The sequence below is a fragment of the Amphiura filiformis genome, chromosome 5 (genome assembly GCF_039555335.1).
Source record: "Amphiura filiformis chromosome 5, Afil_fr2py, whole genome shotgun sequence".
NCBI lineage: Eukaryota > Metazoa > Echinodermata > Ophiuroidea > Amphilepidida > Amphiuridae > Amphiura > Amphiura filiformis.
The window spans coordinates 19,407,670-19,434,011 of record NC_092632.1 but is presented as its reverse complement, the minus strand read 5'-3'; the positions used below and the strand labels follow the sequence as shown (position 1 = coordinate 19,434,011).

The 26,342-nt window shown below is 37.6% G+C and overlaps 3 protein-coding genes across 3 annotated transcripts in view; 2 read left to right on the top strand and 1 right to left on the bottom strand.

Moving 5' to 3' along the window:
- LOC140152769 (ribokinase-like) overlaps positions 1–16,803 on the bottom strand; it is a 45,998-nt gene extending 29,195 nt beyond the window's left edge. The window contains exons 1-2 of the mRNA XM_072175261.1: positions 16,569–16,803; positions 15,171–15,303 (exon numbers count right to left, since the gene is read on the bottom strand). Of these exons, the coding sequence (XP_072031362.1) occupies positions 15,171–15,303; positions 16,569–16,693 (258 nt within the window). The 5' untranslated portion in view covers positions 16,694–16,803. The remainder of the gene's footprint in view (positions 1–15,170; positions 15,304–16,568) is intronic.
- LOC140152770 (cyclin-dependent kinase 2-interacting protein-like) overlaps positions 1–22,732 on the top strand; it is a 50,685-nt gene extending 27,953 nt beyond the window's left edge. Inside the window, exons 2-6 of the mRNA XM_072175262.1 lie at positions 17,132–17,259; positions 18,650–18,857; positions 19,801–19,939; positions 20,553–20,682; positions 21,518–22,732. Coding sequence (XP_072031363.1) covers positions 17,136–17,259; positions 18,650–18,857; positions 19,801–19,939; positions 20,553–20,682; positions 21,518–21,714 — 798 coding nt within the window. The 5' untranslated portion in view covers positions 17,132–17,135 and the 3' untranslated portion in view covers positions 21,715–22,732. The remainder of the gene's footprint in view (positions 1–17,131; positions 17,260–18,649; positions 18,858–19,800; positions 19,940–20,552; positions 20,683–21,517) is intronic.
- LOC140151665 (uncharacterized) lies at positions 4,759–6,754 on the top strand. The gene is given in 3 exon segments (XM_072174000.1): positions 4,759–5,269; positions 5,272–5,449; positions 5,521–6,754. Coding segments are annotated over 3 exon segments (1,923 nt in total).
- Positions 22,733–26,342: the final 3,610 nt, after the last annotated feature.

The window sequence follows — 26,342 nt, the reverse complement described above, 5'->3', positions numbered from 1 at the left end:
CATATCACATTTTGCTCTCTAATTTACAATGTCATGGAATAGACTATGGGCATTCAGCTTTCCAAATGTTCATAACAAAGATTTCAATAATGCTATGACATATTTTGTAAAGAAATCAAGATATTATCCTTCGAAATATCACACATTGATCACAAAATATCGTCGGAAAAAGGTGGCGATTTTTTCGTAAACATTCGTAGTCTTGTACCAAGTCTCAGATCTCGGGAGATATTACATTGCAACAAACATGCAAGTCTTGGAAAAGACTATTTTCTTAGACACGCATCGAAATTTATCGGAGGAGGTTCGTGTACACAGAAGGTCACTCAAGGTGACAAACGGCAAGAAAGGTGAATGGTCTCGAAATTTATCCCCAGATAAGGATCATTATCCATAGATAAGGTGGAAAAACACCAATATTTAAGGATGCACGGTTAGGTACCTTATCCCTAGATAAGGATCGTCATCCTTATCCTGGGTGTCTGACCTTATCCTAAGATAAGGAGCGTAAACCCAGGATAATGGTCCTTATCTTGTGTTTACAAATCAAAGCCCAGATAAGGGACGTAAACCTATGATAACATGGCCCTTATTCCCAGTTAACAATCCTTATCTAGGGTTAAGGCGAAAATGACACACTTACACTTGCAAAACCCAGTTTAAAGGATGTAAACCTATGTGGCCCTTATCCCCAGATAAGATCCTTATCCATAGATAAGGTAGAAAAAACTCCATAAAGGCATCTTGTACCTAAATAATGGAACGTTATCCTAGGTTTACGGCCTTATGCACAGATAAGGAACGTAAACCCATAATAATGTCCTTAAAACTCCAATAAGGCGCCTTATCAATAGATAAGGGTCTTATCAATAGATAAGGATCGTAAACCTAGGATAATGTGCCCTTATCCTGAATTTACAGCTTTATCCCCTGATAATGGACGTAAACCTAGGATAAGAAGCCTTAGCCCCTTGTAAGTGACGTAAACCTAGGATAACGCGGTCCTTATCCCCAGTTAAAGATCCTTATCCATAGATAAGGCAGAAAAACTCCAATAAGGTACCTTATCCCTATAAGGATTGTTATCCAGGGTTTACGGCTTTATCATAAGATAAGGAAGGTAAACCCAGGATAACGGTCCTTCATATCTTGGGTTTACAAACCAAAACCCAGATATGGCCTATGGGACGTACACCTACATGATAACGCGGCCCATATCCCCAGTTAACGATCCTTATCCATATAGGGCAGAAAAACTCCAATAAGTCGCTTTATCCATAGATAAGGATCGTAAACCTAGGGTAATGTGTGTGTATCTTGGGTTTTACCACCTCATCCCTAGATAATGGATGTAAACCTAGGATAAGGAGGAGCCTTATCCCCATATATATTAAGGGACGTCAACGTAGAATAATGTTGTCCTTATCCCCAGTTAACAATCCTCATCCATAAATAAGGCATGATAACTTGGATAAGGCGACATAACCTAAGATAAGGCCCTTATCCTGGGTTTACGGTTTTATCCCTAGATAAGGGATCTAAACCTAACTCCATTATGGGGATTTAACTGTAGGGTGGGCTATAAAATGGTGATGTTTCTTTTTTTTTGTCCTGCATCTTGATTCTTTTTGCAGGATTGTGACTATTTTGCAACCAATTTCATAAAAACTGCCCCCCCCCCCCAAAAATGGTGCTGCCCCCAAACCAAATTTAGGCAGGGTAGAATAAGATGCAAGAAAAAAATGAAATATGTGTTCAAAACACCCATTTCAGGTACTGGAAGACTAACTGTCATATGTACAATGTCTAACTAAATGTAAAATAATCAGTTTCGCAAGTTAAAATACAATCAGACAAAGTGTTTATCCACAAATGGTCTTTTTTGGTCAAAATTCAGCATGAGTTTTAGGGTGCTTTTTAAGGATTGTCACAAATTGTTCGAGTGTCATTATTTTCACGTGTGTAGGTGTAGAGATAATCACAATACAAACCTGCTCAAGAAATCTGATCATTCTATGAGTTGTAGTTTATCCACAGTGCCAATTACAAAGTTCATTTGGATACTCCTATTCAAATGTACATGAAAAAAGTTTTTACTCTTTGGCCGATTTTCCTAAAACTGGTGTCAAAATGATCAGGAGACCAACCTGCATAAAATCAAATGCAGGACAAAATTATTTGAAACATCACCATTTTATAAGCCCACCCCACAATTTAATAATTCAAAACTAATTTCTCTAGAAGTCAACATAGTAAATTGTTTTCTCTAGTATATTGTGTAATAATTTTTGATCAAAGGTCATTAAAGGATGAAACAGACAAATTTGTTTTTTAGCTCTCCAACTCTGTCTGTAGTTGCTCATTTTTTCTTGATTTAATTGGGTGGGGGTATGAGAGGGGGGCAGAGCTACTGTCAGTGGGACAGTTGCCCCTCCCTCTCTCGCTATGCCACTGATGACTGAAATGAATAACTTTGATAGGATTTGTTAACTTGAATACTTTCCTTTCTTTCATATCCATTAGTGAAACAGGAAGTGAGAAGGATGAAGGCAGTGATGGCAATTTGTCAGATGGTGATAGCGTAAGACGTGCCGAGAATGTGGTATGTGCAACTCTTGGTCTACTGACTCTATACGCTTTTATGCTAACCCAACTAGGGTTCACTATCTCACCATATCTCACTATAGGCGATGTCAAAATCAGACTAAATCCATTCCAAACATTAATGGGAGGACAGGGAGGTCATACATAAATGACCCTATTGCGCACCATAACCCTCTAGATCTTAAGTCAAACCTTAGTGCCATAATGTAAATGTGGCAGCGTCATTTACCGCTGGTGGATGAGTAATTCCGGTGAGTTGAGACCAGCAGCTTTGATTTCACGTAGAATGAACATCCCATTTAATTACCTTCTTCAGAATGTTATCAACTATTTAACAACCCCATTTGAAGTAATTTTGGATGGTAACTCCGAGAAGTCCAACCTTGTTGACAGCATACAAGTGCAAGGTAATGATCGCAATATGCAAATCAGCGGTTCGGGATCTTTCCTACCTAGATTACATGACACTTGGTGGTACGTTATACATTTTTTTCACCAAAGGGAGGTTATCAACATAATTCCAGATCTTTGTTTGACTATCCTGACACTTAGAGACTGCACACATAGTTTATTGGTAGCGGGAGTCTGCTTAAAAACTGGTATCTTTCCATTGAGCTGGTCCTTTACCTTCTAGTAATGATGCATTAATTATGTCAATAACAGTCTGCGTAAACTTTATGCAAATTCCCTCAATAATTTGGGAGAGGGTGATACATTTACAGGTACCATTCCACAAGTCAAGAAATTAAGGCTTGTGTATACTATGCTATTTGTTTTGTTTATTATTGTCATCTTCTTTCCTTTTTATTTACCGTACACAGGTTGCTGGTGATGCCAAATCCAATGACAATGAGTGTGAATCTGATGTTCTAACATCGCAGTATCAGCAAAGTCGGTCATCATCCACTTCCAAGCATGTGGTTAATGCTGGTGTTGATATTCAATCACCTGGTAAAAGTTCAGATAATGATGATGTGGATGATGTTGCTTCTTCTATTGGAAGTTTAAGGTATGATATTGTCACAATCCCCACCATGTAACTCGGGCCCCTACTCAATACAACCGCATTCATTTAATGGGATGCAAGAATTGTCAATAAAATTAAAAATGAGATGCTCATGTGTGAACTACTTATCTCTGTCAAGCGGAAGGGGGCATCAGCATTCCAATTCTTTGTGTCGTCTGTGAAGCAATATGGCCCATAGGGACTAGGCTGTGAGTGATGTGAGTGTATGTGGGTGGCTGGCAGAAAATGTTAACCATAGTCATTGGCCTGCATCTTTGTACACACTGCAAAATTGGGTAACAGACAATTATGAGAGCACTCGCATGAAAAAGTAAGTACTGAGGAACAAAACAAACTCAAACATCAAAAACTAATTGCGAATCATCTATGCAGAAATTCCAACTAAGAGGGCTAGATGTAAGTAATTCCGGACCAGGAGCAATTTTGTGTTTTTCCTCTGCAAATGCGCCTGGCAGTTTTGTGACTGAACCAGGTGCTTTGGCCACGCGTACTTGATGGTTTATTTGAGGATTGCCAACAGACTCATGTACTTTTTAAGTTGAATGATGTACATGTGTATTATTATATTTTTTCATTGTTTTTCTTATTTTGCAGATCTGTACACCTGATGTCAGAAGATGAACAAGTGGATACTGCTATGAGACTATCCTTGGGTGAAGATATTCCCATTACAAGGAAATTGTCCACCAGCAGTAGCAATGATGAAGGGAGCGATGGAAGTATCAAAGTTGTAAGGGAAAGTTTCTGGTGCCAGCATTGTGATGCTTCTTTCAGTTCCAAAATGGTACTGCAAAAGCACATGGAAGCAGTCATGTTAGCCAAAAAAGGTACAGGCCAAAATCAGTAGGCACAGATGTTACAGGTGCTTGGTTATCAAAGATTCATGGATAACACCCATTTATAATAGTCCCAAGAAGAGGAGAGGAAAGTTCCCCAGCCCGTGCCAAAGTATCGAGAAAGAAAAGAAAAGTACAAAAGCAAACCAAACGAGATAGCCGAGATAGCCCCTCTGATTGGGACTGTCTGAATAGTGTCCAAATGTACAGTAATACGGACAGTGATAGCACATGTAGTGAAACTGACGCTAGTGACAGCAAACCAGTTTACTTCAAAAATGGAAAGTAATGATGAACAGCAAGGCAACATTCTTTAAGGACTCGAATGAAGTCGCAATGTCCTTACTTAACGCTAAAGATGCGGTCAATACAACAGTCCCGCTTCGATGTGATCAAAATTATGCATTCTTAGTGGACACACGTTCACTTCGACATGGTGGTGATCTTACTTGCGATGAGACTGGAAAGTACAAGAAACCGTCATATACCAAAACAAACGTTTTGGTGGGGAATGAAGAGTACACCCTGGTACGCAAGTATATGAGACACAAGGACTCGCCAGGGTTCACGAGAGGATTCTTTGAACTACACAAAGATGGCAAAAGAGCGCACCACATGGTGATTGTTCGCTACGAGTGGAAAGGGAGAAAAGGGAAGCTGGTTATAACACCACATGGTAGGAGCAAAGACCAGAAGAATGCTGAACCCTTTATCAGATCCAAAAAATTGCTTATAGCAGAGCTTAAAACAACACAGAAAAAAGGATCAGCACAAGCAGTAGTCAACAGCATGTTTGACAAGGAAGGGGATCAGAAAATATACAATCCTTTTCTTCTGTTCCTCGGGACAGTTGGCAAATATATAGGCATAGCTCTAGTGAGCATAGAGTTTCCAACTTTCAGAGGGTCCTTGAGCTTAACATGAAGGGTGACTTTGTAAAGGGGTTGAATTCCTTCACGATGGAGGAGGCCCGAAGCCAAGGGTATTCCTTTGCACAGACATGCAGGCCAATGATGTGAAGATGTTTTGCTGCACTGATAAAACAATACTAAGTATTGACCCTACATATGACTTGGGTGATTTTCTCCTCACTGCTTCTTCATTTCGGCACCCAATGTATGTAAACAAAGAAAATGGGAAGCAGGTATTAATGCCAGGGCCCATGATGATCCATGTGAAGAGGGATGCTGAGACATATGGATATTTTTCCCAACGGCTCTCCACATTCATAGAAGACAAAACAATACATTTTTATGGGACAGATGGAGAGAAGGCGCTAGTGAAGGGTCTTGAAAGTGGTAAGAGTTTCGCAAACTCTACCCACTTGATGTGCATGCTGCACCATAAACAGAATTGCGCAAAGAAGCTGCAGACACTAGGGGTGAGGAAGAATAAGCGCCGTATTTTACGATCAATCTACGGTGAACAAGTTCTAGATGTCCATCACCAAGGACTCGTAGACAGTCAGTCTGCAGAAGACTTTGATTCCAATTTGTCCAACTTGCAGAAGACTATCTGGGACCAGTTGGAGACAGAGGAGACCGACAAACCCCCTCAATTTTCTGAGTGGTTTCTTAAGTACAAGGCAAGTGAGGTGAGAGAAACAATGCTAAAAGCCCTTCGCCTTGAAGCAGGTATGGGTGATGCTACAAAGTACACAACCAATGACTGTGAGTCTTTGAATGCCATGATCAAGCGCTGGACAGATAAGAAGAAGATGACCTGGGAAAACATCTGCACTTCACTACAAGACTTTGTAGATTCCAAGTACAAGGAACTTGAATTGGCTCTCCATGGAAGTGGTGATCGCAGACTTGCCAAGCAATATGCTCACCTGCAACTCAATAAAGTGGAGTGGGCCGCCATGAGCAAGGAGGAAAGGCAACAGCATGCAAAGAAAGCCAAAGTGTCGCCACCTTCTGTAGAAGATGATGTAGAAGTGCTGTCGATAGGCCCAGATGAGAGTGGGATAGGGGGATTCACAATACATGAACTCAATGAAGTGTGGTATCAGGCTGGTGTCTTACTTGGAACCAAGGGTTCCATCATCCCTATCCCACTCAAGAAGGACTCATACATGTGCTTTGGTGGGAAAGTGCCAATAGGGGTGACAGAGCGAAAGAAAAATGAGTTTGCATGTGAAATATTAAAGTGCAATTCATTTGTCTTTCACGACAAGCTATTCTGCCACCATACAATTGCGGTGGCAGAAAAATGTGGAAGACTAGCGGATTTCATCGCTTCCATCAATGCAAAAAAAAAAGATCGTCCACTGTCAATCTTGTAAACAACCTCCTCCACCAGCAATGTACAGGAGCAGGTAAAAAGGGCAATGCATCAAAAAGAAAAGGACCCAACAATGTTCTTAGTAAAAAGGTTCAACGCACCGTTCCACCCCTTCAGGTGTCTGATACTCAAAGTAGTAGCAGCAGCCAGCCAGTGGCATCACCCCAGCCTTTTTCAGTATGCTTCAAGGCTGGGGTTATCAGGATGTGTTACGGGTGCGGAAATCGTTTTGCAGACAGACTGAACACACCACCAAATGATCTTATACTTCGGAGATTCGACCACCGTGAATGGTACGACAAGGACAGAGGTGAGAAGAGGAGGAGCAACCAACTAAACCACACATACTACCATCTGGGCATGGATTGCGTTCGACGCAGGTATCCCTACACCCAAATTAAAGATATAATAGTCTATGACGAGGTTAAGAAATCACTCACAGAAGATCATGTGAAGAAACTTAGACAATTTGGCATTGAGGTTTAAAGTACCTAATGTATGATAAAACAGGTGGATAAATCAACTTCTTCATTTTTGTAAGAGGGTCAGAAAGTTGCAGGTCCCGGTGCCAATTGAATTGGAAAAAAAAAATGCAATTATTTTTGTCTCGATTTGAACTTACAGAAGCAATATCTCCACTATGGTATGAGTTATCAGGATGATTCAAGTGTCATTATGTTCAGAATATCAATAGCTAAATAGTGATAAAGACATGAAGTAAATTTGGTTTAAAGAATAAATAATAACCTCCAATTAGTTACCCTCCCCTAAGCAGGGCTGGAAAAATGCACATTTCCACTAATCTCTCTTCAGTTTTGAGAAATTTCCCACCGTTTTTAATGCATTTCTTTATTATTAAGGCAGATTTTTCCCTCCAAATAGCAAAGTTTCCCACGAATCTGATTTCCAAATTACCCATTTTTTCTACCCATGCCCCTAAGAATTTTGAGGGCGTGCAAAAATTCATGGATTTCGCACAAAAATAAGTCTGTCAAAACTGTGAGCTTTAAGGCCCAACAAACATAAACTTGTTCTAGCCAATACCTCCTTCAAGAGCAAGTTTAGGTTTGTTGGGCCATAAACCTCCAAGTTTTGACAGACCTTTTTTTTTTGACAAATTTTTGGGCAAAAATGAGCCTGTACATAGCTATTGGGGGAAAATTTCAAGTTGGTAATCATGCACTTTTTATTTTAGATTCAGATTCTACACAAAATTTCACTCAAGAAAAAGTGTTTGAATGATCTAAAATGGTTTGTCATTTAAGAGTTGGGGTACTGATAACATGTAGAGGTGGTATAGGAATGGGCAGCAAGTAGACCATCCTTTTCAAGCTCTGCAGCTGTCCTTAAGCACCACGTTGTCAGCTTTTCCAGTTTCAAGCCCCACATTTTCAGCATTTTCCATTTTTCAACACCCAAATTTCACAAATTCAGTTAGATTCAGTTTACAATATGCTGTTCTACGTAGTCTCTAATTTTGCTCAACCAGTTCAAAGTGCAATTTTTAGATTTCATTGTCTTTTGCTCCCAATGTGTTGAATAAGATAAGACACAAAAGTTAGTTTCTTTTTTGTAATGGTAATGGAAGTGTGGTCCATATTTGGAGTAGTAGATGGAGGACTTGACTTTTCCACCATGTATTTCCAAGTATGGTGATAGGCTGAAAGCCAAAGTGGACAACACTAGCAGTTTGTGAACCACCACCTTGTTCATGAATATTATATGTTACTAAAATCACATAATTTGTAACAAACGTTCAATAAGTATCCCAAGATCATGATTGAAGTATTGAACTAGATGTCAAATTAGCACAGCAATTCAAGTTTGATAGACAAAAATTGCACCAAGTGATTTTGCATTTTTTGATGTCAAAATCAAGCATGAAGGCGCTTTTCTAGATTCGTCGCAAATCATGCAAGTGCCCTGTTTTCTAGCTTACAGATATTGAAAAGGATAAGACACAGACAGGCACAATAAATTATAACCTTTCAACATACTTACTTTTCCTGCAGCACGCAGCATCTGACATGATTGAAGCATAACCAACTGTCAGTGCCTCTATTCAGATGTACAGGGTCCACTCCTACAATCTTTTTTCGTGTACTTTGAAATGGGAGTACCCGCATGAATCTTGTAACAAGTGCTGCAGACAGAATTCTCACATTTTTGGAGCAGGTCTAGATTGTGATTATCTCTTATTATACTATTTAACATTTGTGATATATCTTGTAGAAAGGCCTTACATATAATTTTGACCAACAAAAACTTTTTTATGGATTTGGTGTTGAATTGCTGCAGTCATTTTGCAATGTACAACCAGTTAGACATTTTGATAATAAAGTAGTTCCCCAAGTGTAGTTTTGTCCAATGATTGTATTTTATACACGCCCTGCCTAATCAATGGTGTGGTTTTTTTTTTGGTTGGGACACCTCTTTTTTTTTCTCAAACTTAAATTTGTGTCAAACTGGTAAAATAAAATTTAACCCATAAATTGCTTTGAAACATTGCCATTTTATAGCCTAACCCTACTACAGATATCAATGCTGCATAATTAGTACACGGATGTGTAATATTTTGTACAGTTAAGGTTTGGTTTTTATTTGTATTACCGGTATTTCACTTAAAGTATTTAGTTTGTTTTAATTATCAAGTATTAATAAAGTTGAGCAATGTATCCGTATCATACACAGACCTGCCAACCGGCCTGCTTTTGGCAGGACAGTCCTGCATTTGAGACCTAGAAAAACCAAAATGCAGGACATGTCCTGCTTTTTGGGTTTCTGGAGGACAGTTTTTCAGCCTGTTTCAGGGCATTTTGAGGGAAGTGTCCTGCATTTTGGACTTTTGTCCTGCTTTTTTGACTTTGTGTCCTGCTTTCTGACTCTGAGGGGTTGGCAGGTCTGCATACATAGAAATAGATATAGAAATAGATGTAGTATTGGAAGTTTTAAACAAGTATTCTTGTTATTATTATTGTATCCGTAATGAGTGTACAATGTATTTTAAGACAACAATATTAACTTTTTAACTCAAAATGTTTATACTAACTTTGTGGTGTGTAAATTGTTCTAATTTCTTCACTTTTCCAATTATCTCAAATTAAACATTGGCTTTAAAGTTGTTAATGATCATTGTATTCCACTCAGTAAAACTAATACTCTTAATTCTGAAAGGAAATTTGAAGACGCAGTGACATTACCGGAGAGTTGGCTGAGGACGGCTGTGCTCACTTTTTTATACAGCAAGAATATATGATATGATCAAATCAACATATAGCTTATGCTTAGAACATATTTTACACTAGTTTTGTTTTCTTGCTTAAGGTTTTACATTTGTGCCACTATCTACTTAACTTGCCAAAATTATTTCTGGTAGGCCTAGTATATGCTAACAAATGGATGCACCTACACCTACTGTTTTTCACTACCCGCAGGTTGGAAACACTGCAATTGCATTCATACCTTAATTCCCTGTTAAAATGTGTTGATATTATACTGATAATGTTGTCAGACTTGCAGTGCATCCTTATTTGGCGTCAAAATAAGAGCTAGGGGCTAAAATGTTAACGAATAGGGGATAACTCTGGCTCATTATGCACACAACCCCAATCAAAGGTACCATGATCCCAATCCAGATGTTTTTCAGGTTGTGGGTTAATTTGAAAAGAAGTATACATGTACATGGAAGTAGAAGTGATATACACATTTAATGGGTATCTTCAAATACTAGTAGTTCACTAAATCATTTTGTAAGCAAATAGCATTTTTTTAATTTAACACATTGGACATTCATGAATTGTTTAGTCTTGTTGTTGAACGTCTGATATGTAAAATGTAAGAAAATTCTAATGTTGTATTTTGTGCATTTCCGGAAACAATTCAAATGAGTCTGGATGGCAGAGTCAATATGTCATACTGATTCAACTCTTAAAACGTAGATGATGCAGTATTAACACCAGTGTGCTAAAACTGGCTTTCCTTCATGGGTGAGGATGCCAATCATTTTCAATGCAATATTTAATCATGTAATTACATAACATGTTGGTAATTTACTTTTATATCACTATTTTACTCTAATCTACACATTTTTAATTTTATTTTTGTACGTCTTTGAGAAGTAAATAGTTTTCTATACATACTACGTAACAACGCCACTTGTACATATATAAGGAGCATAGAGCTATTCATATATGGTATGTGCAGGTAATACCAGACTACAGATACTTTTGGACCCTTATCTAAAACCACGTGTACACCTCACCCTTTCTAAGAACGGTCCGAGTGTGGTGACTGTCTTGTGTAAAATGTACTAAATTTCTTGTACTATCTACCCTACATATGGTAATGGGGGCTCCAGACTCCTATCAGCAGATCACATCTAAAATGTACATAGTCAGTGGAGCGGATTTGTGCATCACACACAGCGCCAAAATACTTCCATTTGGTATACACTCTTCAAATTTTGCATATAGGTCACTAATTTGATGTAGAACCAAAATGGATAAGGGTCCATTTTCAAGAACCAATCGATATTGCATAATGGGCTTCCTAAAATCAATGAAAATGAGCCCATTGGGATCTACAGTGGCCACCAAAAATTCAAAATAGCCAAAAATTCACTTTCTAACATCTCAAATTACTTGTCTTTACTCACAGGTTTCAAAAATATAGTTGATTTAACAGTTTTACCCATAGTTCTCAAGCTACCGTCCCTTTAACTTCAGGTCAAGTTACATTTGACCGTTCAATGGCCCATTTTTATTTTTGTATATCCGATCCCCCCTCCCCCTTTCAGGATTTGCCCTTGACCGTCAAATGTTAGGAACTTCAGAACTACATGTCATATTAATAACTTAACTATATTTTATATTTTTGTAATTCTTGAGTAAAGACGAGAACTTGTCCCTGTGTCAATTTGGGGGCTCATTATGTCAAATCTATTGATGTGCGAAATTGCCTCATCTATTTTTTTTTTCTACATTGTTTCAGTACATGTGAAAAATTTAAAGAATGTATACCAAATGGAAGTATTTTTCACAAATCTCTCTAGGTAATGTAGATTTGATTATTTATCTTTGCTAACCTACTTAAAGTGTATGTTAATAACTTGTTACTTTACATAATTATGTTAATAACTACCATATATTTTGTTACTTTACATATGTTAATAACTACCATATATTTTGTTACTTTACATTATGTTAACAACTACGATATAATTTTGTCACTGTGCTTAAAGAAAAAAAGAAAGAAAACAACTCCATGTGTTCATTGTGTCTTGTTACAGAGTGCATAATAGTGTTCGCTCCTGTTTGTGCGTAATGTATCCACTCCTCATCGGAAACCCCTGTCTTGGATGGTGTGCATTAGTATTAAGAAAACCCTCAAACAAGGAAACAATTGAAAATCACTTTCCCAAAATGCTTTCCATAAGACCCACTCATTGAATAGGGGCCTACTGAAGTAAACTTAACCAATGTAAAAACTAGCCACTACTTTGGTCCACCCGCAATTAAAAGTTCATCACCATTATTGATTTTTGTCAGTACAATATGTTTAATCGCGGCTCGATCAAAATAGTAGCTAGTTTCTTTAATCGGTTTATTTTGGCACCTCAAAAATGAGCTTAGGCCTACTTCAGTGAAAGCCTGAAAATCTTAAATGTTGTATTAGACCATGGATACTTTATGATTAGACATATTCAGTGGTGGCGCTACAGGCGGCATTTGCCACCGCCCCTCTAGGCCTACCCCAAATTTTTCTTCCCTCCGCCCCCAGAAGAAAATAACAAACTCCAAAAAATCCAAAAATGAGAAAAAAATTACGATTTTTTTTTCAATTTGCTAGACAAATAGGTCAAATCCGAGGATTTTTTGAGAGGGTCACCTCCCTGAACCCCAAAATTTCCCCCCTTAAAACTTTGCTCCCCTCCCCCCCCCACTTCCCCCTAAAATTTTGGTGCTGGGCGCCGCCACTGGACATAGGCCTATTGGCTACCCTAAGTTTATGAATGGGTGAGTTCTTGGTGACAGCTCCATACAGTTCGCTAGTCAGAACACGTAGGGCCTATTCCATTCGCTAGTCCGATAGCTATAAAAGTTTGCTAATCCAAATCTGAAATAGGCTAATCTGTCATCTCGCTCTAAACACTATGACTAAGCTATAGAGCCTAATCACTAGTCTGATATTTAAAAAAAATATTAAATAAGCTTCGCTAGTTTGAATCTGTATTGTAGCCGTAAACACTTAGCTCTAACCTAACATAAGTCACCCTTTGGCGTAACACTAAAATTCTAACCAGGAAGAGCATCCCAAACCATAACCAAAGGGCCTACTATCCTAAACCTAAGAACCACGGACCCGCCTCCTTTTTTCCAACTTCAAGTAGCAAACCTTATTTATTATTCGGACTAGCAAGCTTTGATATTTAAATTCGGACTTGCGAAACGGAATAGAAAGAAGAAAAGAACTAGGGTTCATTGTGCTCACAAGTGAGCACAAGTGCATTTGGCAACGAATTGGCCTTGACCTTTATTTGACCTTTGGCCCCTCAACGGTAGATTGCACATCGGGTCACTGTGGAAACGTTTTTGGTAACATTTATTGTTGACCTCTGTTTTCAGGTCAAAAGTCATACGTGGGTCAAGGTCATTCAACATGTCAGGTCAAGGTCAAGGTTAATTAATTCGGACTAGGTTTGGATCAAATCCATTGAGTCTGGAGTGAGATCAAACTTTTAACACAAATGACCCCTCAATGACCTTTGACCTTGAAGCCATATAGGAAACTTAGTAGCCACTTACCCACTTGTGCTTCCCACAAGGTTTGTGGCATGTGAAAAAAATGTCGTGAAATCACATTTTGGCCATATCAAGTAGGTCAAAGGTCAAATTAGGGTCATGGTCACACAACATTAATGGGGGTGGTCAGTGATTATTGTGACCAAGCCTGGTCAAAATCCGATGTAGTATATGGGTGCTAGACTCATTTTGAAATGTTGCCAGAAAGAAGAAAAATGACCTTTGACCCCTTATTTGTGTACATCCTATATGAAGCATGGGTAGGGGATTCTTCTAAAATATTTTGGTGGAAATCGGCTTAATCGTCTAGAAGCCTTAGTATTTTTGTGTGAAAAAAATCACATTTTCAACTATATAATCAAGGTCAAAGGTCAAATTGGGGTACAAACCATCAATGGGAGTGGTCAGTGGTCATTCTGACCAAGTTTGGTTAAAATCCAACTTAGTATGTGGATGTTATAGCGATTTGAAATGTTGCCAGAAGAAAGAAATGCGGTGAAAGAAAGCATTTGCAAAAGGAGCAAAAGACAACCGAGACGAGAGCAAATATCCCCTACTGCGAATTATATGACCAGCTATTTACACCGCCATCAAAGAAGACCAAATAATACCGCATCATATACCTCACAGATTCTGCAAAATGGCTAACGTGTTTTATAAGTCTGAAACACGCGAATGAGGTAGCTTATTTTGTTTTGATAGGCCATTTTCGCGTGTGTTTCAGTGGGAGCATTATTTAGTGGTGTGCGCACTGTACGTAGCCTCCGTCGCAGGCTACTCGTGTTTTTATCACACTCATAGTTTGAGAAAAGCGAAAACGCACCGCCTGCAAAAAGAGGCTACACTAAACTAGGATACGGGCTGTGGTTTAAAAGTAGTTCCAGCAATCCCGATTATTTTATTCATTGAAGCTTTGCTGTGCTTTGCGGCATTGATGAAAAGCTGGAATTCCATGGACTATTTCACGGACTATTTAGGGGTGGTGCAATAATTATGTGTACCCGGGGTGAATTATAGGGGGCAAAGATTTTTGGCACGTCAAAGGGGGGCAAAGGTTTTTGGCACGTCGAAAAGGGGGGCAAAGGTTTTTTGGCACGCCAAAGGGGGGCAAAGGTTTTTGGCACGTCGAAAGGGGGGCAAAGGTTTTTGGCACGGCCAAAGGGGGGACAAGCGATTTTTGGCAGACCATTTTGAGAATTCACCCCGGGTACACATAATTATTGCACCACCCCTTATCACGTAGGGAGATAAGGGTAATTGTGGAGTTAATAATTTATTATGAACTTTTGATAACATTTCAACGTGTGCGACGTGACGTGACGTGGACGTGACGTGACGTGGACGTGTGCTTGACGCGTGTGTTAGATAAAAGCCACTTGGACATCCCCAATTAATGTCGGACCCAAAGCAAATTTCTCTCAAAGCCCTAAAAAAATAATTTTTTTTTATCAGATTAAATATTGGTGCAAAACTTTCCACATAAATAATGGTGGTTTTTGGTTTTCAGTTTTGGAAACTTCTGCCCCCGGATATTGTTCTTAGCTAATTTTAGTTTTATTTTATGTTTCATGAAATATACTGTAGTGTGGTTGTGTGAATCTTGGATAAGACAATTACCTTTGATACCATTGCAGTCTTGGCTTCAAGTCTTGCTGCCATAACACACTGGTTGGCACCTTTACCACCAAACCCTATGCTGAACTTTGTCCCATGAATGGTTTCTCCTGGTTTGGGCAAACGAGGAGCATAGCTGAAATCAGAAAAGAAAAGTGTAATAAGTCAATTAACAAGCCTTTGGGTTGGTTTTACACTGATCTTATTTGCTATCTATACACATCACACATCCGTAGACTTTGGCAGTTCATGGTCGGCTTCATGGTGTTCTATTTGAGCACATAATTTTATGCCTATATCAAAATGTATATTTTCATTTTGTACAATTGAATACCTGAGTGGAAGAAGGGCCCAACTCCATCAAAACTGTTTTTGAGATATTAAGAAAAAACTTAATATTTGGAAAAGTTTTATAGACATAATGTTTTCATCTTCAGGGGACCTTTAATACATGAACATACACTACTACATACATTCGAAATTACATATGATGTTTCCATGGCAACGGTACAGGTCTTAATACGAGCTGGAGTTGGGCCCTTCTTCCACTAATATACTGCAAGTTCCAGTTCCGTGAGCAGATGTGTCACAGAAATTTGATAATTATCCATTAATTGCACAAGTAGAAGCATGTAATATGTTAGCAAGAAAGTTTATTGTAGTGAAAAGCAGATTTCATGGGTGAACAAAATTTCTCTTATATTCCAATATTTGTGGAAGAAGGGCCCATCTCCATGGAGTTGGGCCTTTCTTCCATAAAAACCATGATTAAGTGTACATGGAAGACTATTTGGAGAGTGGATTTTGACTCATCTTTCACACACAAGGAAGAACAGTCTGTTGGCAATAAAATGCTGGGTCAAACTCATTTTTGTAAAAAATTGGAGTTGTGCCCTTCTTCCACTCAGGTATTCAATTGTATTCTACCCTATGACGTTCAGACATACCTGTAAATCAAAAACTGGTCATCGCTAGTGTCTGTTACATGTTTAATGAAGAAAAATTACAATATTCATGCTGGAACATGTTGAAAACAGGACCTCACAAGTCACATGTACAATCCACCCAATGCTTGCCACTCCGAAAACAGAAGTAAATACTGAGCATTGTGTGAGAATTGATTTTCTGCAAAATCGATTGAGTAAACAATTATTCAGCTTGTTGAGCAATGCACTCATCGCCCCACGGGCATTGCCCACCTGTGTGACGTGAACTCATGAACTGTATCTGAAAGATGTTTGTGATATTTTCCATTCTCAGCAGCATTCTCAGTTGTTCGGCTCAAAATTATGGGACATTCCTGACAGTAAAAGCTGAAATTTTATGGAAAAGAAATACTAATCTTATTTTATGGAAATGTTACAATATGGCTTTAGACTTGATTCTAAATTTTAAGCTTACCTAATTAGGTCTGTGTTGCATGATCCAACAACCACCACCTCTGCTTCTTCCGTTTTGAATTTGTTACCAGCAATTTGCCGGCGTCTTTCGGAGTTCAGTTTATATACAAGGCTATGATCACCCATTTTGAGAATTCTCCACGATACAGAGCTTGAGACTTTTCCAAGACAACAAAACCAAAATTCCAAAAAGTTTATGTACCATACCAGAACTTGCCCCAGCAGAGGTCCCAGGGGCCAGGTGGTTGTTTCCATATATTCCCATAGCCTTTTCGAGATTAAAATAGCTTATTTCTCCATATATACACAAATTTTTTGTTTAAAGTACGTAGAAATGGTATTTAAATTAGCACTGAATTTAAAATAAAATGTGCAACTTTTATATAAATACATAAATATTAATTAAATTTAGGATTTTTTACAATAAATAAGCCCAAGTCACATGTTTAGTCACATGACTTGGAAGTCCAAAACAACACAGTCGGTGCGATCATCATGTGTTTTCTGTGTTGCTTGTACTTGTAGCTAAGCTGCTATTCATTCCATTCTTTCATTATTTTTTAGAAACATGGAAAACAAAAACCAAAGAAAGGGAAGGTCCTCGAAAAAGAAAAGTGGCAAACAGAACCCTGCTAGAGATAAAGGGGACCCAACTGCTGAGCCATGCACTGAACGGGCAACTGAATTAGAAGGTAAGCTTAATATTTTGTTAACTATAAAATGATATGCTCATGGCTAGTAAGTTTGTTTAGCTTATTTTTATAATAAAGGTGAAAATTATTCTGTTTTTGTTACTGTGCGCATCAATAAAGTCCCAACTCACGCTCGCGTAAATTCACATTTAAGCGTGCGCCAGTCACGTATTATGCTACACACAACTTGATCAAGAAATCTATCTACTATCCACGATGACACAATAGTTATTGTGTGTATTTTGAGATAGAGCCTGGAACTTTAACTACTTCAATCACTCAATCGTCACCAATTAGCAAATGTATTAAAACAATTCTTGGAGTGATTGCCGAATAGGGTGCAACTCTACTAGTCTTATTACAAGACTGCCCTATCCAACCATAAACCCTATTTAAAAACCCTAAAGTTGCACCCTATTCGGTAATTGTACCCAATTCTTGGTTGTTGCTTCATATAGAAGTTCCGAATATGCTAATGAGGATTATGAATACAATGTCACGCTCTAACACACATATAACACTGGTACTCAACAACGGAATGAATCTATATTCCTCATTAGCATATTTGGGACTTCTATTATGAAGCACCTACCCAATTCTTTGTGAAGTTTTAATAATGTTACCAAAATTTATTTTGCTAATTCTATAGAGATTAACCATGCTAACTATTCGCCGATGTGTCATTTGAACTTTTTCGGGCGCTATATACCCATCGTGATCGGCGTTGTTTACTTCCGAATTTCCATTGCTTTACATGGTGTCATGGTTCACTGATTCTGACATGTTTTTAGATAGATCCAAGTTCTATCCTCACATCCATCGTCGCTTATCAGTGGCCTTGATTGAGTATAGGGCACTTGCATGTGGTGGAGGACAAACAAACTATTATCATCCTCTGTGAATCTTTGGCACATTATTCAAACCCATGCTTTGTAAGGAATATTAGCACTCTGTAGGTGATATTTCATTTTCACGTGCTCCAATATCGTTGTGCTTCCAGGGCTAGTGACCTGTGGCATACATGAAACCTCACTAGACTTTAATTTCTAAAGCAACAAGTCATACACATTTATTGACCTACTGCATACACAAGAAAAAAAAATCCCATGATTTTTGCATTTTTGTATATAAATGCATCCACCCACAAGTAAAATAAACCTCCTTGTGTTTGTCCGGCGAACAGGTATTTTCAAGAGAACTAATTTTGTTTACTTGAATGCACCTCAAATGGTTGATAATACAGCTAGAAAGTAAAGGTAACTCCAAAATCACTGTATAATAATAATGATGTACATCTATGTATTGAAACACAAATTGGGCACTGAAAGTAAAGCCCTGGGAGTAAAGCATTTGATTTTGTTTTAAAATGGGATATTTGTTTAATTCACAGGTGATGATGACTTGCCATCAAGGACTCCAGTGCACATCCCACCAAGCCCAGGCAGTAGTACTCATGTAACTGGTCCATTGCAAGGGAGTGCCAGAGTAGTGAAAGATCACTGTGCAGATTGGCATAATTACATGCAGAAATGGGATACACTAAATGACAAAGGATTTGTTGTTGCTAACAAAATCAGTAACCTTATTTTACAGTCAAGGTGAGATATGATGGATAGGTATAATATCCTTGGGTAATTAGTGTTTTTTAGCGGGTTTGCCGTTGGACAAGTTTATAACTGTCAAGCTTTTGTCAGGAGTAGCTCTGACTTCTTCAGGACAAAGTACCTAAGCATGAGACATGTAGGCCGCCCCTTGCCTACTGATGGCTCTGAAAAGAGCCGTTCACTGAAGACTGTCCCTTGTCAACAGAACAAGCAGATCTTGCCTATCTGCTAAATTTGAGTAGTTATATGGGGTGCATATAGTGATATTTTTGATATTGATATTATTGATAATGATATGTATATTTCCATTTTACTTTTTCTTCTCAGTTGGAAGAACTAAATAGTATTCTATTACCTCCATGACCCATTCTTCAAAATCGCGCAGTGTGATTTGTTGAAAAGTATCACATGAAAGACTTTTAATTAACAATAAAGTGGCCAGGGCAACAAACTTTATGTTCTTCTTGCATAACAGTGCACAGCGAAACGCGATGCAGTACATTAGCACCGTTACACATTCTACGCAAAGCATTACGCTTGGTTACGCGTTCAATAATTTCGCAATACTGACTTTCACTTCCACTTTGGCTACGCATACGCACTCCACCTTGAAGTAAACAACTTCAAATATTTGGGCAAAAAAGCGATATTTTCTCTTTAAATTGTAGTAATTTGTGGTAATACATGTAGAATAGAAATAAATGGTGCAGCATTATCCTTTAATGGTTAAGTTTACTAATCAAAGATCATTGAGAACTTTATACTTGATGCCAAGACAAGAGCAGTGCCAGTTTATTTATTACCCACAAAAGGGCTGTAATTAATAAAATATAAAATTTTGGAATACTGGATTCAAGTCTGATACAGATGGTACAATGTAATAACTTTGTTTAATTGCAATTGATTTTCTATGCATTGTCTCATTGCATTTATTCAGGGAGACGGAAGAAGCTGAGAAGGCAACCATGAAAACCACAGGATTAGATGGGTCATCAGAGGGAGGAGGAACGATGGGAGGAATGCCTGATGGTCTTGAACAACTTTGTAATGAATTCACCGAGATTCATAATGGAATGGTAAGTACACTGGCAACCACAACTTATAAAACCTTTTTAGAGATTTACAAAAATTTCATTTAAATTTGTAGAATGTAAATAGGGATCAGAATGCGTTCAACAAAAAACTAACTCAGATAACTTGTAAATGTTGATAATAACGAGCAGGCACATAACCAGCTGGGTAATTCAAAGGGACAAAAACCCATCCTTTTTGAAAATATTGTCCCAATTGGAAGGGAAATGGGGATTCAATTTTAAATACAAGCACCTCTTCACATTTTAATTAGACTATTGCATGCAACGATACCAATCTTATTTATAACAATCTTTTTGTTGAATTTTGATAACTTTTTCAAACTCATAACAAATTGTATATTCTAAAATTCTTTTCATACAGAAAATTATGTTATTACTGTAAAAGATCCTCCCGGGCTTCATTCTGTAAATAATGAATAAGTGTCCACACTTGCATGTTTGTAAAGGACCGCCACTTCTCAAAAAGTTTTTACACTTTGCAATGTAAATGTATGAATATCAAAATGATAAATGATTGGAGTGCCTATTCACTGCACATATTGCATTTCAATTGTATGATTTTAAAATGTGACATCATTTTGTTTTATTCTTCCAGGTTAAACTTGTGGCCAAAATGTCCAATATAACTGAACACTTCAAAGGCATTTGTAATTTAGAAATGCAGACGTCATCTAGTACTGAGAACAACACACCACTATTTAAAACTTGGCCTGTGGAGTACTTCTGTAAGTCATTTTGAATAATATAAACATCAATCGATAAGTTTCTTTTGAAGACAAAAATAAGACTTTGGTGTTTACTGGTCTAAAATTGTTACAAAAATGGATGGATATAGATGAGTTGACTTCTGACGCCCGGTTCCCATTGTTTTTTGCCTGGCAGTATGCGCGCGCATCATATTTTGTTCAGGGCTCTTGTTTTTAAAACTCCCGCCACATCACAATAAGGCTGTTGAACAGTGGTTGAATGGGGTTCAATCAAGTATATCGATATACCAGTCCCTTGCCTTTGTTGATAAACATTGAGGTCAACTCATCTATATTTTGTCCTTTTTTATACTCCATGAATTAAACACATCAGATAATGTGACTTTTAACTTGAGAATTTTTTCCCCCAAGGATATTTATAAAATAAAAATAAGGAAAGTGGTTCCATGTGGGTGATCTGATCTTGGAAGGTAGTCTTACAGGAGTCGGGGTTGTCACCTCACCGGCCAGTGCCGGTCCAACACACAAGGGAATACAACAACTTGCCAAATAGCATTTAAATAGAGAAATGTGTGTACATTTTGCCCTTTAAAACAGCTGGAAAATGATCAATGAGAGTATTTTAGACATGTATGCAAATAAAATAAATATGAAAATTTAGCCAGCAAACCTGGTTGGAGTAAGCTAAATCAACTGGGACTGAAAATGACATTACACTTGCATCAGATGGAGATGTTTGGTGCTTGCCATGTATTTTTGTTTTCTTGTTAACTGTCTTCGAAAATCAGCAGCTACGATATTGCACTCCCATGTTTTTCACTTACACATTTGATATTTTTTGTTGTCAAAACAGATGAAAATTCCATGGAGCTGGAGGACATGTATTGCAAAGAACTAAAAGTGAAAAGGACAGTTGTACAGGACATAGCACACCAAACAAACAGGGATGTATTAATGACTTATATGTCAACATGGCAACACCAACCCTACATAGAGGACAAGGCAACAACTTTATTAGAAAGCATGCTGCATGAATCAGGGCATAGGTAGCATCAGAAGTGTGGGGTTGCACTTGCTAATCGATCATTATTCTGCATTGTCTGTACATAAGTTGCCAACCTTATGCATTTTGAAATAAATGGAAGTCCAAAGGAGTCAACTTTCCTAAACAAACACATGAATAGACCTGACCTACTGGATTGTTTGAGAGTAGTCTCCTACGGACACAGATGCAACTTTTAAATCTTGCACATAATTATAATTTAATTTAATTAAGTGGGTGGCTTGCAATCAACAGGATTTTACTATTTCAAAATTGTTGACATTACAGTAGACAGGATAGATTATATATACCAGGTAAATATTAGTAAAAATATGAAGAAATGCAATTGAAAACAAAACTTAGTTTGACAACCTTGTGTCTTCATGTTTATTTTTGACTAGAAATCAAATGACATGCAATTCTACAAGAGAATAAAAAATATCTTGCTACTGCTGCCAGTTCTATGCTTGTTATTATTATACAATATCTCGAAATCAAACTCTAGATATTTTATTTTAATATAGAGTCTCATTCTTACAAAGTTGGAAATTAATCATACTTGAGACCAGTGAAGGACATTTGTCAGTCCAATATTTTGCATGTTTTGCCATTGCAACAGTGTTTCCACAGGGAGTAGATCAAAAGCAGAACAAGCTACACTATTTTTGCAAGGGTCCTTCTCACTGCCCTGATTTGGTGCTGTTTACAGTGCAAACAGGAAGTGCGGTTCTGATTGGCTCATTAAATCATGTCATCATCACCTCATCGGCGTAACACAGATGTAATCTATTTCTTTTTAAACAATGATCAGGACAAGTGGTCAGCCAGTACAAAAGGTCTTTGCAAAATACTGTAATCACTTGAGTAGAAAATGGCTGGGGAGAATTGAAAATCCAGTCACAATATACAGGCAAGAAAATTGGACTATAATATTATAACTGGCAGTAAGATGACCAGTGAACTAAGAACATGTATAATCATTATTGCTTAGCAGGCATAAGATTAAAGCACACTGCAATATTACAACTCTCCTGTGTAATGAATCAATGAAATGGGCAAATGGCTCCCTAGCAAACACAAAATGTTTTATAGAACATGTTTAAATTAAATGTTGGGTTATATAAAGGGTATCATTATTGCTTAAGATGAATGGTGTCCTCAAACTACACCAGCATGCAATATGCTTCTGGCCATTCACAAATCCATAACATCCAGTCCACTGCAATGTCCTGTTTCAATACATCCATGTATGTTACAGGGGTCTACCAGGTTTTGAGGGTATAATGGTATAAAATGTTTTTTAATAACATTCAAAAGCATTTTCGAAAACTTGTTGCAAAACATTCTAATGTGTTATTTTTGCTAAAGTGTTTTCCACAAAATATTTTACATTCATGACCTTAAATATAACCCGACAATTAAATGTTATTAAAATGTTTTGACCAAAACCAAAACACCTTTATTACATTAAAAAAACCATTTTTGTGTTTGTTGGGTCACTTGTCTGATAATTTAAATACCAATATATCTGGTAACAATATTATTGTAATTTATCATCCATTGCACAAAATATGAGGAACTTAATTTTCCTAAGTTTGCTCTTTTGTACATGTAGCTACATAATATTGACCAATATCAACGACTAACATATAACATCATTGCAGGTTGCGTTATCAGTAGTCCTTATTGTTGTTGAATAAATATACTGTTAAAGTGGAAATTTTGAACAATTGTTCATGCTTTGCCAATTTTGATGTTTTATTTGTTTTTAAATTTGTGATTATACACTTCCTAACATTGACCTACACACAAAAGGAATATAATTGTGTGTTGTTAACTTTGTGTTAGCTACTTGGAATGCGAAAAGTGTAGAACCTAAATGTAGCAAAATATTCCACTCTTACAGTAGCCAATGTGTTTTCTCAAAGTGCTCCAATTGAACAATCTAACAAGTCATCCGTCCCATTGTGTATTGTCACCATACCAATTTTACAGCAGACAGTGGCTCACTTTAAATGAGCAAATACAACTCTACAATAGAAAGCTCTCAATGAAATTCAACAAGACATAATATATTCAGTTTTTAGCAGTCGAAGTGTTTCATACACATCTGAGCAGTTCCATACTCCCTATCCAGCAAGTCTGCAACCTCCCAATCGGTTACAAATAACTGCTACATTCCAGTGGAAATCCACACACCCCTATGGAAGACATAACCTTAATCTTCAACACAGGGAGTGTGAATTTCAAATGGGGTTACCCGATTGTGCGACTCCATTTAAAATCTACCCATGTGGGACATGAAGGTCATGTCTTCTTGGGGTGTATGGATTTCAACTGAAATAGCCCAATACAATAAGATTTGAACTGATGAGGCAGTGTCTCATTATAAAATGGCCTTGATTGACAACTTATACATCAAGGGCTCAGTGCAACAGGCTTTACCATTTGAAATTTGCAGCCCTGGGAGCTTTTAATCGCTCTCCTTGAGGGCTACAGGAGATCATTTTTACTGTACATTCTGTATATATGTGGTTATTATTACTACATCTAAGGTAGGCGAGCAATAAAAAGCTCTCCATCTTTATTTGAGGGGAGTGATGGGGAGCAATCACTCTAGCTCTCCTCAAACGGGAATGCCTGATGCAACAAAACTTCACTTTCATCAGCTCCCTGTGCAATGTTATTCATAAGAAAGATTGCATTTATACACAACATTACCCAGGGGAGCACATTGACCTTTTTGGTAATCCCCATAATTCACTGATATCTTCATTTGACATCGTTACTGCGCATTGCGGGCTTTGCGGCGCGACGTCAAATGACGACATCTCGGGTCTAACTGCAATGAATTATGGGATATCTAAACAGGTCAATGGAGATGAGGCTTTGTTGCACTGAGCTCTTAATAATGTACAATGTAGGTTCTAGTGTTTGAAAAAAAAAAAAAGGCAAACTCTTGTTCCAATAAAAATGCAATCCTTTGTTGTTCAATAAGTTTGAGTGAAATATTTCTGCCCTCATTCTTTGTTTGTAATGCACACAGTACTCGACTCCATAAAATTTATTCTATGATAGGTGCTTTATAAATGTTGTATATACATTGTATGTGTCCACCTGAGAAAAGTTCTTTCAACTATGTGTAATAACAAACCTTTGGTATATACATGTATACAAATTCTCTTTCAGGGCATAATTTAGCTGACATAACCAGGGCTGGAGCTTAACACTTGCCAACCCAGTGAACCCACCCCTATTTATATCCACCAACAAATGAGGATATAATACACACAATTACTATCCAACCGTGGACACACATTTTTTTGTGTCTTACCAGAGACGTGGTTAAGTTTTTACTATCCAACGGGGGACCTTGCACAGACAACTGGGGTCCTTAGCTACAATGCTTTCTTATGGCATTTTACAGAACAATGTCTATAGTCTTTATCTAATTCCAGTCAGCGGCACTAGCTTTGAAGTTCAGTGTCGTTAGCTTAGCATTACTTGCACATGATGTACATTTATGCACACGATCAAAGTGACGCATATGTACATGCAAGAAGCAACGCTAAGACAATGCAGCACACGCGGAACTTCAAAGTTAGTGCCACTGACTGGAGGTAGTGATATAGACTATAGGGGTCCTGCACATCCACAGTCCCTGTGCATCCACTATTGTACAGAGATTTCTCATGTGTATGCAGGTGTATATATAAGCACACAGTGACAGTTATGTATTATCTTTGTTGGCGGGTGGTAAAATCTCAAAAAGAACCGCCACAATTTTGACATCAGTATTTGTAGTAATCCAAACATCTGGGGTAATTTTATAGTAGAGGCAGTTCTTAGAATTACTGACTCACTGAGCCAATGACTGATGTAAGAAAATGTTAATATACAGATCTGACAGACACGTAGCTTAGCATAACAAAAGTGATACACTTTTGAAGCAAAATGCTGCACACATTTGATGTTGCATAGCAACTAAGTTTGCTATTTAACATTTCCTGGATAACTTTAATCATCACTGCCATCAACCCGAGAGATTAGGATTAGGGTAATGGGTCAATCCGTCATGTAATTATTTTGTGCAAGCTAATCCTAATCATGTGTATAATTACATGAAGTAATGACCGGATAATGGTTGCAGCAGTGATAATAAAGTTGTCTCACTTTCCTAGCACTACATGTACACATTTGTTTTGCAGTATGTACTTTAAACTTCATTATGCCCTGTTCTCTCTTTACACTGCTCAAAGAAAACTTTGAATAATTTCTTTATACATTATATGTAAATGCCACACAAAATTCATCAAATATGTAAAAAAGTTCAATCAGGAAAGAAAGGATAATCTGTTTGTGTTATGATACATCAATACATGAGTAAATATATACAGTCACTGGAAAATGTCTCAAAAAATATATAATACAAACTTTGCTTCAAATCACCGGTTCATTCCATTCATCTGAAACTAGATTATATTATAACTACATCCGGGTATTTAATTACCCAAATCTAAGTATTACAAATTAATTTGATTTGCAAATCTACATGCAAATAATCATACATGTAATATGTCTGATGTACATATATACACACACAAGTGGTTCATATTTCCCAAGTAAGCTTATCAGT